This window comes from Diadema antillarum, unplaced genomic scaffold (genome assembly GCF_040938485.1).
Source record: "Diadema antillarum isolate AM-2024a unplaced genomic scaffold, OU_Dant_1.0 scf00000172, whole genome shotgun sequence".
NCBI lineage: Eukaryota > Metazoa > Echinodermata > Echinoidea > Diadematoida > Diadematidae > Diadema > Diadema antillarum.
The window spans coordinates 1,247,254-1,263,294 of NW_027271061.1; the positions used below are offsets into that span (position 1 = coordinate 1,247,254).

Consider the following 16,041-nt stretch of genomic DNA (forward strand, 5'->3'; position numbering starts at 1 on the left):
TATCTTCAAGCATATCTCATGTAGTGGTCTTGTCTAACAGTCCCTATCTATTCATTGAAAAAAAAACCACCAACAACAACCAGTGATTTACACCCCAAAGTCCTAGATATCATATGTCATGCAGTCTTGTGACAGAGGTTGTTTTTGATCTCTACACAGTAACCCGGATCTAAAAGTCCATGTCAAAACATGCCAAATTTGAGTGAATATCAGAAGGGGGATTTGTGTGTGTGTCCATCGTATGAGCAGAATGTTGTCCTGACCACATGTCCCCAACAAACATGCAGGAAGGAAATGTGGTCAGTTCATATTTCCTTTTCTGGTTGTGTACTCTGACCGTCCACTGTGGAGATTTCCAAGTAAGGCGACACGCTGGGATCATTTTGAATTGTTCATGGTTGTTCTGCTCCAAAAAGAAAGGAGTGGACAGGAGGTAGGGATTGGGTATGGAAAACAAGACTAGTACAGTATTCATCGCATAATCGGGCATCTGATAATCGGGATCCTCGCTTAAATGATATACGCTTCCCGGAAACATTTCCAACGCACGTTATTTTCACTGGATAATCGGGCGGGGACCTCTGATAAACGGGACAATTTTTCTTCAAGCGATCTTTGATTTTGTTAATATTTTACACAAAAAATCTACCAAAATACCACAACAATATTTCAAAGATTCCGTATCAGTTGTCGTTTACAACAAACTTACAAAGCAAGCTTCGGATTGGTGTGTTTTGACCTCCGTCCATCCAGTACATGTACATGCACAGCCACGAAAGCGCCGTGTATAAGTATCCATGCCATTGCAAAGCACATGCCTTCGCGAACATTCTTCTCCCCTACATAAGCAAAGCCATGTGCTCGCTTGCAATTCCTACTCGACTCACATCCAATAAAAAACATGCCTCGCTCATACAGCCCAGGCTGTGTGCGTTGTTTAATCTCAGTCATACACTCTGAGGGCAAAGTCCATTGTTATCGCGCGCCTTCGTATCTTGTTATCTACTGTCTTTGGTTTCAACTTTCAATACAGCTGTACACTGTGATCTGTGTGTACGTCACAATCTTCCTCAGTTGTGACTGGGCAAAAGTTACGTGATTGAAATGAGGGCTATGAACAGTTACGTATTCAGTGAAATGGGGGAGAGAGTGGGAGGGAGAGCGTGAAAGATGAGAAGGGTTCAATGTATGTGCGAATACGTAACGTTTTATGAATCTAGACTATGAGCTGACATTGATTACGTGTACACGCGTGTTTGACAGAAGAATCGAACCCGGTTGCGATTATATGCAGGGAGAGCTGGAGGGTCGCACCGAGGGGTAGCGTGTTGTGTATTCATGTACATGTCATGATGTACAGTACGTCAGTATGCATGTGTGTGTGTGTGTGTGTGTGTGCACTACATGTACATGTCGTATGCCGTTAGTGTATGGTGAGTATGGTAGGTGTTCAACCCACCGACCGGGTCCATAACGACCGGCCGCGCGTTATAATGGCATTGCGCGTACAGAAAGAAAATGTACGCATGGGACTACGCGCAACGGTGTTCGATTCTTCACTGGGCTACGCTACCGAGTAAAATGTGGCGAAAACAACTAAGTATTCCCTATAAATTACCGAAATTTAGCAAAATCTAATAAGGTTTATCGTGTAACTACATATAACTAGGCCTACCTTTGCTGACTCGTTGTTAGATGTAGAGTATCCTTCCGTAATAAATTTGACGATTTTGACCGCAAAATTGTCACCGCCGCTTGTACGATCGTGCACACACGTTACACATACACACGACAAAAACATTTTGTCGCCCGCTACGACCGTACGAGTTGATGCAGAAACGAGAAATGAATGTGAAAAAACAAACCGACTCATCTAATTTATTTCAATTACGATGAAAAGTTTCCTTATGAAAATCAAGTCAAATTCATCAAACAGTCCTTCAAAAGTAATATCGAAGGATTCAAAATATATTCAAATATTATTGGGAAAAAATGACGGCTTGAAAAAAACAGCGGCCTGTCGAAAAAACGCATTTAAGTGCCCTTTATACGTATTGTCAGGGTGGTCGGTTGAAATGAGCAGGGCAACTGAGTGCGGAAAAAATGACACCCCACGCGTTCGAAGCCGCTATCTAAAAGCGCGTACCTCAGATCGCATTTTCAGTGCGCGCTTGTGAATCCGGAGTATTTTCTCCACACGTGAGTAAAATTTCAGGCAAATTGTGAGATTTTTCACGTTTCTATTGATAGATAAACGTTAGGTGTCCGGTATTATGAACACCCAACCATACTCATCGCGAAATCGGGCACCTCGCTTAAAGGGGCCGTGTTTGCTACTCCCAACCTGTCCCGATTATGCGATGAATACTGTACTTGCTGGCTTAGCTTGCACATGTGACGTGACTAGAAAATCCTCTGTGTTCAAGTGGTATGTCTTCGCTTCACATGAGTCATCATTCATTGTAAATGTGCGACAGTTCAGCGCAGAAGAGGTGTATGTTCCTCTTCAGAATGCATACAATGTTTGCGATGATAACAGGTGGCACGTTCAGTGGGGCCTTAAGAAGGAGCAGAAAGCTGAACATAACAAGTGGGAGGTCACACAGACTTTAATATATAGGACAGAGTTTGATGGGGATGTGGAGGGGGCGAGGACGGGGAGGGGTAAGGGAAGGAGATGGGAGGGGGAGGGGACATGCCATCCCATACCGGAATCTTTTAATGATTCTATAAGACTGAGAAGGTTATAGATAGCATCCTGTCTGGGATGTGTTATAAACGTTAAAAGCAACCCTCTCCACTTGATATGACATAATGCTACCATATCAGGGCCCTGTTTCATAAAGCTGTTCATAAAGTTACGAACGACTTACAAGCGACTGGTAATCAGTTCTTGTGCTGAGTTATTGAAATTCTAGTAAGTATAGCACATTACAACTGATCACCAGTCGCTCGTAAGTTGTTGGTAACTTTACGAACAGCTTTATGAAGCACCCTCCTGATCTATGCAATGCTAAATTATTTCCATTATATATCTCAGAGATTGTTAGATGAATGATGAGGATTTGAGTAATAGAAATAATTGCAAAAGTTTTACCAGTAGACCCTACTATTTGTAATTACAATGATATTAGGTAGAAGAAGCAGTAGTAGTAGAAGTAGGGGTAAGAGTAGTAGGAGTGATAGTAGTAGCAGTAGAAGTAGTTGTAGTGGTAGTAGTAGTAGTAGTAGTAACTTACAACTAGTTGTACTACTACTACTACTACTGCTACTACTACTACTATTACTTCGTAAGAATTCTGCTGTAATTATCACTTATCTGCTGTAATTATAACAATACAAAACTGGTCTCCTAGGGTGATGTTCTATATTCTTATGATCATGTCAGTAAATTTTTAGTAGTCATTTCCTTCTGCGAGTGTATATATCTCCTTTTCCCCCTATTTTTGTTGGTGTGTTTGTTTTGCTTTGCTTTGCTTTCTCTGGCAGTAGGAACAATCCATGATGTGATTGACCTCTTGAGTAGGCTCTAGGATGGGTTAGGCACAACTACATGTAGCTTTCAAAATCTGTAACAGTTGTAACTTTTCCCTCAAGACTCATCATGCTGGTATTATCACAAAACTCAACTGTTCAAAGCCACATTATTTGGCAGGAGCCCTCTCTAGGCAGAGCAAACGAGAGTCAAAAGTGTGGTGAAAGGTGTAGAGTCTTTGGTAAGACATAGTGATGGGGGTATGGCTGGTTTATTTTATGTGGAGGTGTAAGGCATGGATTGTCACTGGTAACTGTAAGATATCAATTGCTGTACATGTCATCAAGCCATTCGTATATTTCTCTTCTCATCTCATTGTATGCCATCCACCAGGGGTATGCACGAGAGAGCCGCCCTTCTACATTGTGACGGAGTTCATGCCCTACGGCAACCTTCTGGAATACCTGCGGGAGAATGACGAGACATCACTGCCGGCTGTCACACTCTTGTACATGGCAACTCAGGTTGCCTTTGGCATGACGTATTTAGAGAAGAACAATTTCATTCATCGGTGAGTTCCAGCAAGTGTGACCCGCCTCCAAGAAAAGCCTGGTGAAGTCTCTCTTATTATCTTTACTTTTTGAGTATTGATTATGTTTGCAGGTTTGCCCCACTTCACGTCAAAAAAAAAAAAAAAACAGAAGCTACCACAAAAGTGATAAGAAAGGTGAACACTAGGTCCATTTTTTTGAGGAAGCTGTCTTTTAAAGTTTAGATACAGTCAGATGTGTTAGAGGTTACTCACTCAAGCAACATAGGTCAGTTTATTTCACCATACAAATATGGTTTGCTAGAAATGAAGAGTTCCTTTTTTTTTGTCAAAACAGTAGCAGGGCTTTGACATTCAAACATAAGGTATTCAAGATATTAGACTTTTTTATTTTGTTTGTGCTTATCAATTTCTGTTTCTTTTATTTTCTCAGCGTGAGTAAGGCTTGGATATTTGGTTGGTTTGGTTTGGTTTATTTCTGCATTTTCTTTCTCCAAATACAATAACAAAAGAAAACAAACTGATACAGAGTATGCAAAAAAGCTTGACATGGATGAGGCCCGATCTATATATGTAATACAACACCAATTATAAATCTACTCATAAAACTCTTAATCTTAATATACGTAACACATTTTGCTGAAGAAAGAAAAAAACAACAACAACGGAAAAGAAAAACAGTGACTTAGCGCTTTAAAGAAAAAAAAAGCACGCAGCACCATTGACTAACTGTTAAAATAGACAATAGAAGTGTAGGTTCAAACAGGAGGTCTTCAAGAAATCAGACTTTTTTATTTTTGTTTGTACAAAGTACATATCATTTTCTCTTCTTTTTTTCAATTTTCTCAGCCTATCATTTATGACTTTATCAGGGTAATAAATTCCATACCATTATAAAGAGTGACATGATTTTCTAGGGCGCATTTGCATGATCTCTTTAATATACAATGTTGAACAATGCATTGCTGTGGTAGTTTCATATTTTTCAATAAAGAGTACACAAAAATACTTTTGAATGAGCAAACTCCCTCAGTTTTAGTTGGGGGATATTAATCACATTCAGTGATAGCTCAAGCATTCATTAGATGTTTGAAGATCATCACCTTTTTTTTTCTTGCTCTGATTTCTGTATACTCTTTTCCTTGTTTCATAATCCCTTTATCAGAGATCTGGCAGCCAGGAATTGCCTGCTAGGGGATCACCATCTGGTGAAGGTAGCAGACTTTGGTCTGGCCAGGATGGTCCAGGGGGAGATCTACACTGCCCAGGCCGGGGCCAAGTTCCCCATCAAGTGGACCGCCCCAGAGAGTCTGGCCTACTACAAGTTCTCCAACAAATCCGATGTGTGGGGTGAGCTGAGTCACTCATATGTTTGTTCGTGGCTGGTGGTGCTGGAAATCCGCATCATCCACGATTTGATGAGGTCACATCATCTACCGTTTGATGAGGTCACTTCATGTCCTCACTTAACCTTTCCTGTACTTGCTGGTGGTGACCCTGGAATGAATTGAATATGATCAAAGATCAGGAAGCAGAGCTGTTCTGGTTAACAGGATTAGTAGATATGATCACGAAGCTGCTGGCAGTTGTAGGTTTGGGTACACAAGGAGAATGTTTGACACTTTTGTTTCTTATTATTGTTGTGGTATGCAGTATGTTCCTAAAAGTAGCACAGCATAAGCTTCAGTGCAAAAGAAAGTCAAAATCTTGTTTTAATAGAGATCAGGATTTGACGTTCTTAAAGCAGATTTAAGATGATTTAACAAGGTGATGGAACAGACATGTTTAGGCTTCCCTCCTTTAATACAGTTGTAGTACAGATAATATAAACTTTATGTGAAACAGTCATAACTTCAAGTTGGACGGACTCTGTTGATGGCTATAGCACACATTGAATGATGAAGTTACACTTTGTTCTTCTGTCCCGTGACAGCATTTGGCATCCTGCTATGGGAGATAGCCACCTACGGCTGCTCCCCCTACCCCGGGGTGGAGCTGCAGCATGTCTACGGCAAGCTGGAGCAAGGCTACCGTATGGAGAGACCAGAGGGATGCCCGGTCGACGTCTACAAACTCATGCTGAAGTGCTGGGAGCGGAAACCGGGAGAGAGGCCCTCCTTCTCGGTGAGACCACGTTGCCACGGCAGTGAGAAGCGGGTTTCATGTTGGGTGGGCGTGGCCCTTGTGGTAAAGAAGGCTGACCCATTTAACCCTTATTGTGTTTTGTTTGCCGATTGGCACAGGTGTCTTGAAACTAGTTGTCAGTGAATAGGGATTACCTAATCCCCTTAATCCGTATTGTATTATCATGGACAGTGTGGAGGCGCATTTCTACATCTGAGTAGGCTTGCTACTTTACAAGCAACCATGCATGGTCACATTTTGTCCAGGATCTGCACATGGAACTCGGTTCAATGTTATCTTTTCAGGGGCTAGTAGCTGCTTAGATTTGATGTTATGTAATTGTATTTGTGTTCTGAATATCCACAACATTAAGGCATTTTATACTTAGGTCATTTCTTACTGTATACACCAAACATTTTGTGAGGTTTTTATTTTTGTGAATTTCGCAAGTCAGTACTATTCAAGAATTTTATAACACGCGTTAATATTGTACTCCACAACCCTGAACTGGCAAATCACGTCTGCCAGATAAGTTTCATTGGTAGATCTTTTCAATCTTTTGCAAGCAAATTCAAAATTGTGGAAGATGAATTTTGAGCCCTTTTTAGAATTATGCTTTACCTTTAATGTGTGTGTGTGTGCCACCTTCTGCAGGAAATCCATGATGAGATGAACAATATGTTCCAGAACAGCAGCATCAGTGAGGAGGTAGAGAAGTCACTCCATCGGAGGAGCAAGGACCCGCCCACGCTTCCCGCCAAGAAGAGGAGTGTCCGGAGAGGCCAGAACAACGATGCTGGCGACGTCTCGAGGGGGAAGGACGGGCTGAGTGTTAGTGACGCCAGTGAGTTCGCTGCTGCCAACTTTTTCTTTCGATAACAGAGATTTGCTTGATTTTATAGATCGCTTTAAGCTGTTTTGATTGTTTTGTCTTCTACCCAGAACTGTCACCTAGTATAGATGAGAATTGGTGAATAAATGAGAGAAAGTGTGAGGTGGATTTGATGTCTAGAGAAAACTTAATTTCTCATCATGTTACCCAAGTTTTCTTTGTCAAACAGAAAGATTCAAAGACTTCAACATTTGGAAGCAGGCATTGCCTCCATCTGTACTCTTCCAGTCACACCAGCTATTAAATAAAAAGAAAGAGTTTTGCTGCAAAAGGACTTTGATGAATGACCTTCCATGTTGGACTGAGGTCATGATATCCTCATACAGTCATGTTGTAAATTGAAAGTGAGGAATGATTCTAATTCTATGTTAATTTGTGTGCCATCCAGAACATATGCAAAATGCCCCTTCTTCTCCCCTTTTCTCCCCCTTCTCTCCCCCCCCCCCCCCCGAAAAAACTATTTGCAAGATATCCAAAATATTATTAAGTGTCTGTATACATTGTACATTTCTGTTTTTCTTTTTAATTGGTGAGGGGTCATTTATGTGCATCCCTTCCTATCTTATAGTTGCTTGTCGATTGCTTTCTGCTAACAGGTGTGGTGAAGATCATGCATCTTGCCCTATTTTGACCCGATATCTTTAATTGCTACAGTCTAGCAGAATATTGTCTGTGGACAATGTGGAATGTGAATCTATTTGTGTAACAAGATTCATTCTTGTGTCCATCCTCTTTCCTTTGTTTCTTTCATGTCTACGACAAATCAGCACAAGCAATATCCCCACCGGCGTCACCAGACGTGTCCAAGAAGAAAACGGGGTTCATGAAGAACCTGCGGAAGAAGGAGGGCCGCAAGAAGGACCAGGTGCAGGAGAGGCGGAACAGTTCATCAGCGGAGGACGACCTGAAGCTGCATGGCAGAGACCACCATCCAGACCCTAAGGGCTCTCCGGTCCACAGGAAGGAGAACGGAGTCTCCAAGATGTTGGGCGACATCAATCAAGAACTCAATTTCATACTGCCCGGAACCTCGCCTCCCGGTACGAGCGGTTCGGACAGCGGTCACGACGGCGGGAGTTCGGGCTTGCCATTCCGCATGGCGCTGAGACCCCCCGGTGGTGGGGGTATCGCTGGTGGAGATGGCAAGAGGTCCAAACCTTCCAAGATTGCCCGAGAGCAGAAACTTGAACGGAAGCCTAGCCTAGAGAACATTGTGGACATGAACGAGCCATTCCCCATCCCACGGTCGCGCTCCAGTCCCACGTTAGACCGCAAAAACAAGCATCCAGAGCCGGCAGTGAGGAACGGAGAGGTCAGTGAGAAGCCTGCCCTCAAGCCTCCTGCTAAGCCAGGCAAGCCGCCACACTTAGAGGAAAGTAATGCACAGGCCAGTATCAAGGAGCCATTGGCTAAAACCAAATCTTTACCATTTTACAAGAACAATCCTGAACAGGATGACGCGCCGGAATCGCCGGAATTGGAGAGCCCAAGGGAACTGCCAACGTCGCCGACAGGTCGCAGTCGGGACAAGAGGAAAGACATTGTTAGACCCTCGATCCCTCCCCCTGCCCCGCCCCCAAGCAGGTTAGCCTCCCCCACAGTAGAGTCTCCCACGACCCCTAGCCCCAAGGGGTCACCTTCCCGATCTGTCATGAACAGCACCAAGCCGCAGATCAAGGGTGCCAAGCCCGTCATCAAGGGCCCAAAGCCTGTGATCAGCAGCCCCAAGCCCGAGATCACCATCTCGAAGCCCTCCTTCCCGTCCACCAACCCGAATGTCAAGCTGCGAACGGACAAGCGGGGGTCGGCGCGAAGGCAGGCCAGTCCGGCGGTGGTCTCCAAGCCGACGGTGTCGGACGGCAAGGGACAAATCCTACAGAGAGCAGAGGCACTGTATGAACAAACAAACTTGATCCTAAAGTCGGGGGAGTATAACAAATACAGCAATGAGCTCTGCTCGGATGTGGACGACTTTGTGCGCCAGTGCACGGATAACATGGACTCGATATCTGCGAGAGCTCGCTTCCCATTCCGCGAACATTTGAACACCCTCGAATCGAACATTAAGCTGCTCAAAATGCGTTGGTCTTCCGCACCCAGCGATCAGCTGGAGAGAATAGTGAAAAATGTGCATGCCAGTGTGTCGGATATCCGTGGAATAGTGCAACGGTAGCTTAACTCATCATGCAAAAAAAAAAAATAATAAGTGTGACATAGTTGTACGCGCCTATTCAATATTTCCACCTGTGTCAAGTTGCACATGCTCGGATGGGAAGCCAAAAAAGTCAATAGCTGGGTCTGTAGTACACTGAATGTTACTGGTATGAATGAAAAATAAAGCATGTTTTTTCGAGTTTCTCTCAAGTATGTCGAAATGGCACGCACACTCACACAAAGTATTTGGAATGTACTGTGACATGCACTGCCTTTGTAGTCGGCTCCACCACTATGCTCAAAGTCTACTCATCTCAGCCCAGAGTAGAGTACCAGGGTCCGATAAAATCTTGGTGTTAGTCACCCATATCTACATCACGTCAATCAGACCCATGTAGACTGCTTTTGATAGCAAAATTGCAACTCGTAGCATGAGAAGCGAGTTAAAGACATACATATTGTATTCTTATCCACATAAAGGTTACATGTTTTAAGCATAACTCCCATAACAATGGTTCGTGGATCTGCTGTTTGTATATTGGCCCTTCACATTTCTGGTTCGACTTCGGATGTTTGTGGACTGGGAGTAAAAATCATGTCTGAAAAGCAAACTTGCAAAGTGTATGTGTGTAAAGATTAAACATTAACTTACCTTCGTAAATGCTCTCTTTCCTTTCAAAACTTTATAATGTTCTCTATGCAATCAACTTTTAAGATCTAAATGCTTTTGGCGAAATATCAATGCTGTATTTTAATATATTTGATGAAAGAGAGAGTGGGCCAGAGAGAGAGAGAAGAGAGAGAGAAAGAGAGATTTTTAAGAAATACTTTTTGCCTTTTGATTATGTGCATAGAGCGCAAACATTGTTTTTCCATCTCTTGAGCAGAATTATGACGTTGCAAAGCCAACTTCTTAAGGCAGAATTATGTGTCATTTCCAGCATTCAGATATTACCTCCCCCCAACAACAATGCATCTGGATGTAAATTAGGCAGCCTCAGATCCATTGTATGAAAGTTAATGTTTCCCTAAAATGGCGTATGTCTTTGTGTTTTAGTAGTTTTCTCATAAACGTTATCTTATGTCTTTGTTACGGGTATGGGTGTTTATGTTCAATCAGGACTTTTTAAGCAGAGAAGTAATGAGAGAGAGACAAGGAGAGAAAGAGAAAGGTTGGAGAAAAAAAAAATCCTTGAAGTTTCCTTTTTGCAATACTTCTCCTTTGCCCCTTTACTCACTAGTCTATGCTTGTTTTTTTTTTTTTTTTGCTCTTTTTAGATAAACTTGAGTGACCTTTACCCTCATCCTACGTAGTACTGGCATGTATATGAGCCTTTTTCATGTCATATTAGTCAGAACTTCATTTCCATGGCAGTTACAACTCATTTCGATTTATTTTTCAGAAATTTCCAAGTATTACGCTGCAGTTTAGATACATGCAGGTCAGATTTCCATTACCTAAATTCAATCAAATATGAGAATGTGTCCTTTTATCAGCTGATGAACTTTGAACTTTGGCCTGGTGTGGATTCTATTGGTTTTTGGGTTGGTTTTTTTTTTTTTGGTGGGCTTAGAGCAGAATGAGACACATGTGATGGTCACAATTAGAAGAAGATGAGGCCAAAGCTTTTGCGTCAGACAAGCTACGAAGAATGCTCAATGGGGGGCGAATTGTCTTATCCTTTTTGTGCTTTTTAGTACCATATTGCACAGAAATCCCCGTAGTGTTGTACACACTGTCAAAAGTCCCTTGCATCGAAAGAATTAAGTGAATGGATGTCTCTATATCCTGTCTTTCTCCCTTCCTAGTATATCACTTGAAGGGATGGTGAAGGTAATGGACCAAGAAGGCTTTCCAAAGTTCACTTTTTTTTTTCTTTTATCTTTTTTTTTGGTTGTATACATGTGTGCAGTCCAGATACGGCAGCTTATGATCAAAGAGTATCACATTCAAGTACAATTGAATGCAGTTTCTTCCTTGAATGTCGGCTCTACAATGCCCGAGGTCGCTGACATGAACGTTTACGTGGCATGTGTGAGCATTTGAGTCTGCCCCATCACCACAAATGCCTGATCATTCAGACTTGCTTACTATCAATGTTGGTTTGTATTGAGTTTAACATCCTGGGGGATTGGGGGGGGGGGTTGGGTTTGGGTTTTGCTTTTGCTTTGTTTTGTTTTGTTTTGTTTTTTGTCCCATTCATTGCACAGAGCATAGCATGGTGAGATTTAAAGCATTTGAATAGGCCCCAAAGTTCAAAGCCTCTTTTTGTCAGTACACACCTTTCCAGAATGTGTGCTTTCTTTCCAGTATTTTACAAAGTCTATATGTGTGGAGTTATATATCATTTTAGAGCGTAGAGTCTGCTCTTGTAGAGAATATGACCCTAACTAAAAATCCAAGTCTGGCGACATTTTGGTGGTTTTATGATGCACTTCACGGTTACATGTGGGGAAGAGTCTCAAGTGCATGAGGCTTTACAAAGAACTAGTAGATCTCATCCTGCAATGCATGATGAAGATATTGGAGAAAGAGCAATCAACTCCTCTGGCCAGAACACAGTGTACACATGCCCAAGAAATAATGTATTTCACTGTCAAGTAAACTGCAAAACTTCTTACAAGATGAGTGACATAGTATATAAAGAAAAAAAGAAAATCATCAAACGGCTATTCTTCTTCACAGAACTTTGTGTAACATTGTAGTAAAAGAACAGTGTATTGGAATGTGAGGGTACACAAATATTTGCTACTGTAGGCGTTATGTTTGAATGTTGTCCAACCTACTTCCATGACCAACTTGGGAAGCCACAAATAATTCTCTACCATCATTGTTCGGTTTTTGTTTCATAAATACTTTTGGGTCAGAGCTCTACTGCGCCATGTAAGGCCGCAATTATATTCGGATTTCACATTTTCTATTCAAAAGAGGAGATGTGATGTAGCAACACCTGGGCTAAATTCTATAATTCTGCGTTTCACATTTACAGATGGACTAGGTGCTGATTATCAGATGTTGATTTGTGTATGACACAAATTAGTGCAAGAATTCTTTATAAGAAAGTGCAAGCATGCTTCCATGATGGCTGAAATGTTCTGAAATAGCAAAAGATGACCTTGCTGTTGCCATTGTTGGCATGCGTGCAGTTTTGAGCATGCAGAGAGGAATCGTTTAGTAATCACCATGTTCTACTTCTGTTCAGCCTTCTGTCATCCATTTATTTTTATTTTTCTTCGTTATTATTGAATATTCAGTACACCCTGTCAAGTGGGCAATTTCTTGATGTACCGTCAATTCTTGCTGTACTGCATGGGGATTGGGAGCCGTGACTAGCTATTGAGAGTGTTATCATGGTGCTATATGCCTTGATGGTTGGGATTTTGGCATTCACAACTCTTGTAGTGGGGATGGAAATGAAAGTGTTTCAGAAGAAGTTCGTTTGTGTGAAGTTTGTGTGAACATATGAGAAGGGGAATTTGCTGATACCAGATACCAAATGGCCTCTCCACTGATATGTTTTTGATAGTGAAAGAAAGAATTACTTTCCAGTAATGTGTGCTGCAAAGTTATGACTTGTTTGAGCCATCTATGAACCCCCTTTTTTGTTTGGGGGGGAGGGAGCAATTTAGGAGCAATTGGTGAAAAGACACTGTGAAGCAGTAAAGTGGTGAATGTTGCAGAAACGGTATGTCAAAAACTTATTTCATTATTGTTTGTTCTTATTGATAGATTCACTTCCTACAGCTGCAGAATTGTAATGCTCAGATGACTTTGCTCTTTAAATCCTGTTTTCTTCTCAATTTATGTATCAGAGTCCGTCTTTACCTTTTACATTTTGTTTGTGCACTCAGTTTTTGTGCGAGCCAGAGATACGCCAAAGCACCATGCCATTATCACAGCTAAGAGTTGACTGTCCCTACGTCATATTATGAGACTTATTCAGAGAACATTATTTTAGAAGCAGTTTTGTGGCAGATGTTGCCATGTGCCACTACATGCTGGCTTTTACGGTTGACCAGTGTTATATAAAGAACACAGTCTTTGCCATTATGAAATTATCTGTGATTTTTAGAATCTTTAGAAAAAAAGAAATTCTTGTCTGTGTACTTCATAATTATATTACCATGTTTAAAGAAAAAAAGAAGAATTGATGAAGGTAATATTTTCTCTCTTTTTCGCCGATCCCATGGAATGGTTGCTATGAGAATTCCAACATACAATGTATATGTTGCTACAAGAAAAGAAACTTATCAATCAGATGATTTTGTGAGTCTGCAAGTAATTAAAATAGGACAATGCCTCAGTCTGCCACATGGAGCTAAATTTTGCTGGATCAGTGAAGATTCAGGACATGTATTCTGCGCCACGGCACAGGATATTACGGACATGGAATTAATCAATGATGAAGTTTAATGGAAGAAATTGAAATGGAAGTGTATAATATGTGCATATATGATGTCATATATAATTAATATATATGCATGCAGTCCTGTCACTGCCTACTTGACTCTGTGAATCAGGTCATATAACTTGTGTGTTACCATTTACAGTTTGGAGCTGTTAGGGGTGGTTCGTTTTTGTGAAAGCAAAATGATGCGGCACCTACATGTAGTCACGATATCTGATGCACTGCACACACCCCAAACCCATAAGATCAGATGTTACAACATCAACTTGCCAGTTTCCTGGAAGGTTTCCATCTGAGCGAGTTATTATCAGTTGATATTTTGTTCGTACATGGCAAAAGAAATGGAGTTAGTGGGACTAAAAGGGGATGCTGTGACCAATACCGTGTAGCCAAGAGCAAGATGGATATTAGACTGCTCTAAGCAACATCATTTTTTCTGGCATCTATCATCCTCCTGTGAACCAAACATTTTTATTTCATGTTTGGTCATCTTGAGGATGGAAATTATCTTAACCTGTAACCTCTGTTGTATTTTACTTCCCATTGGGTTATTGCATACCATACCTGGTTCCAACATGCAGTGACTTCATAACTGAAAGGCAGCGTGTAAACTCGTACTCTTTTGAACTCTGAATTGGCACCCACACAGAGTATGTAATCTCTTTCCCAATTGTCAATTATTTCATTGATATTATGATATTTTGGTGGTATCTTCCGCCATATATTGCGTTGGAGTGCAAGATTTTTCCCTCATGATTGTTATCAATTATGTGGGTTCTTCCTTTTTTTCTTCATTGATTATTGGATAAGCTACTGAATTTCTAGTATATATGGATGCTTTGAGTGGTGTGGGTCAATTCTGATTGGAGGTGATGGCAAGAGGGCAAGTTGTTGCTGGAAATAATCAAAGCTAGTAATAATCTTCAGGTACTGGCCATGTTCACGGTGTTCGCACCCGACACTAGTAACATCAATATTCTTTATAGTGCACAGATCAATTAATCTGTACAATGGTGTCAGTTGAACACCGCCTCCCCCTAGATTTACACACCATTACTAGAATGTTGACCTCACTGTATGTTTCTCTGTAGACCATGACATGAGCAACGATAAAAACCTGGATCTTGCTTGCAGTAAGAAATACATCATCGGTTTATGCCACACATCTGAATGTGCTGACTCAATTGAAATGTGTCATCCAAGTCTGTTTGAGCACCAGTTCACGTTTGAAAGATAAACCACAGATGACTTTGAACATGACTCTGGGTTGATCTTTATCAAGATCTTGGGATGACCTTTTTTGCTTGAGTAAATTTTATGCGTTGAAGCTAGAAAAAGTAGTTGTTCATGTGGTATCCTTGAGAAAAACATATTGGGTCTGTCTTGGGTATTTCTGCTGATTCTGGTACATTTGCATTGGATACTAGGAATGTATGCAACTCCTGCCCAGTTACAGTGCAGTTGAATTCTTCTGAGAGTGGCATGATGTGGTCACTTTCTGTTGAGTTGGAAAACAGTAATGATATACTCAGCTATGATGTGTAGAGGTGCATAATCAATATCAATTCAGCCAAACCATTTCTTTATTATCTCAGTTTGTAACAGAATTATCGGCATGTCTCCCCTATAGTGTTTTGTTGGATACGTGTTGTTTTGGTTTTTATCTTCAAGATGATATCTTACCTACATCAGTAGATGTATTTCTTTTAGGGACTGTGCCAAATTTTGCAATCCTTACTCATTTCCTTTTTCGTTGAAAAGGTTATGTCAGCAATCAGGTGCTGTAGCAAAATGGTACACGGAATCAGTGTCTTGAGTTTTACAGGATTTTGAAAGCCAGCAAAGCTAGAAATAAACCTTTGCATTGTTTCTGCTTGCCTTTCCAATCAAAAGGTTTTTACCTCTCACACCCAACCATTTCCTCTTTTCATAAGCCATGACCCATATCTCTATCACCCTAAAGCTCTCTCAAATAACTGCCAAATCTCTCCTTTAATAGGCATGACACCCTCTAAAAGGGCATGAATCTTGAGACCATGTTGACCCAGAATGAAAAAAAAAGAAAAAAAAAATGTTCCTGCTTCTGATGTCTTTCTATGAGTAGATACAGTGTAGTTCTGTAATCTGAGAGAGGCACACAACCACTTTATCTTTTTGCAGCTCACTATGCTTGTGACCCACCACACACTGAATGTTGAATGAAGCCCCTTATGCTTTGAAAATAACGGGATGCAAAATGAAAAGGACAATAAAACTTCAGGTCATTTTGATGGGCAGCATCCAGAAGTAGTACATTGAAGTTTAGACACTGAATACACACTTGCAGCAAGGTCTGGCCTTAGAGGTATTAAAATATGGGTGTGGTTCGGGTGTTGCTTGGACCAATCCTAGACTTTATTGCCCTTTTTTTTTGCACGGGTGCTGCTGTGATAGCTAG

At 41.3% G+C, this 16,041-nt stretch overlaps 1 protein-coding gene across 1 annotated transcript in view; it reads left to right on the plus strand.

The window, feature by feature from the left end:
• Positions 1 to 9,569, plus strand: part of LOC139722810 (uncharacterized) — a 122,933-nt gene extending 113,364 nt beyond the window's left edge. The window contains exons 6-10 of the mRNA XM_071634100.1: positions 3,869 to 4,046; positions 5,191 to 5,375; positions 5,959 to 6,149; positions 6,804 to 6,993; positions 7,809 to 9,569. Coding sequence (XP_071490201.1) covers positions 3,869 to 4,046; positions 5,191 to 5,375; positions 5,959 to 6,149; positions 6,804 to 6,993; positions 7,809 to 9,214 — 2,150 coding nt within the window. The 3' untranslated portion in view covers positions 9,215 to 9,569. The remainder of the gene's footprint in view (positions 1 to 3,868; positions 4,047 to 5,190; positions 5,376 to 5,958; positions 6,150 to 6,803; positions 6,994 to 7,808) is intronic.
• The last annotated feature ends 6,472 nt before the right edge of the window (positions 9,570 to 16,041 follow it).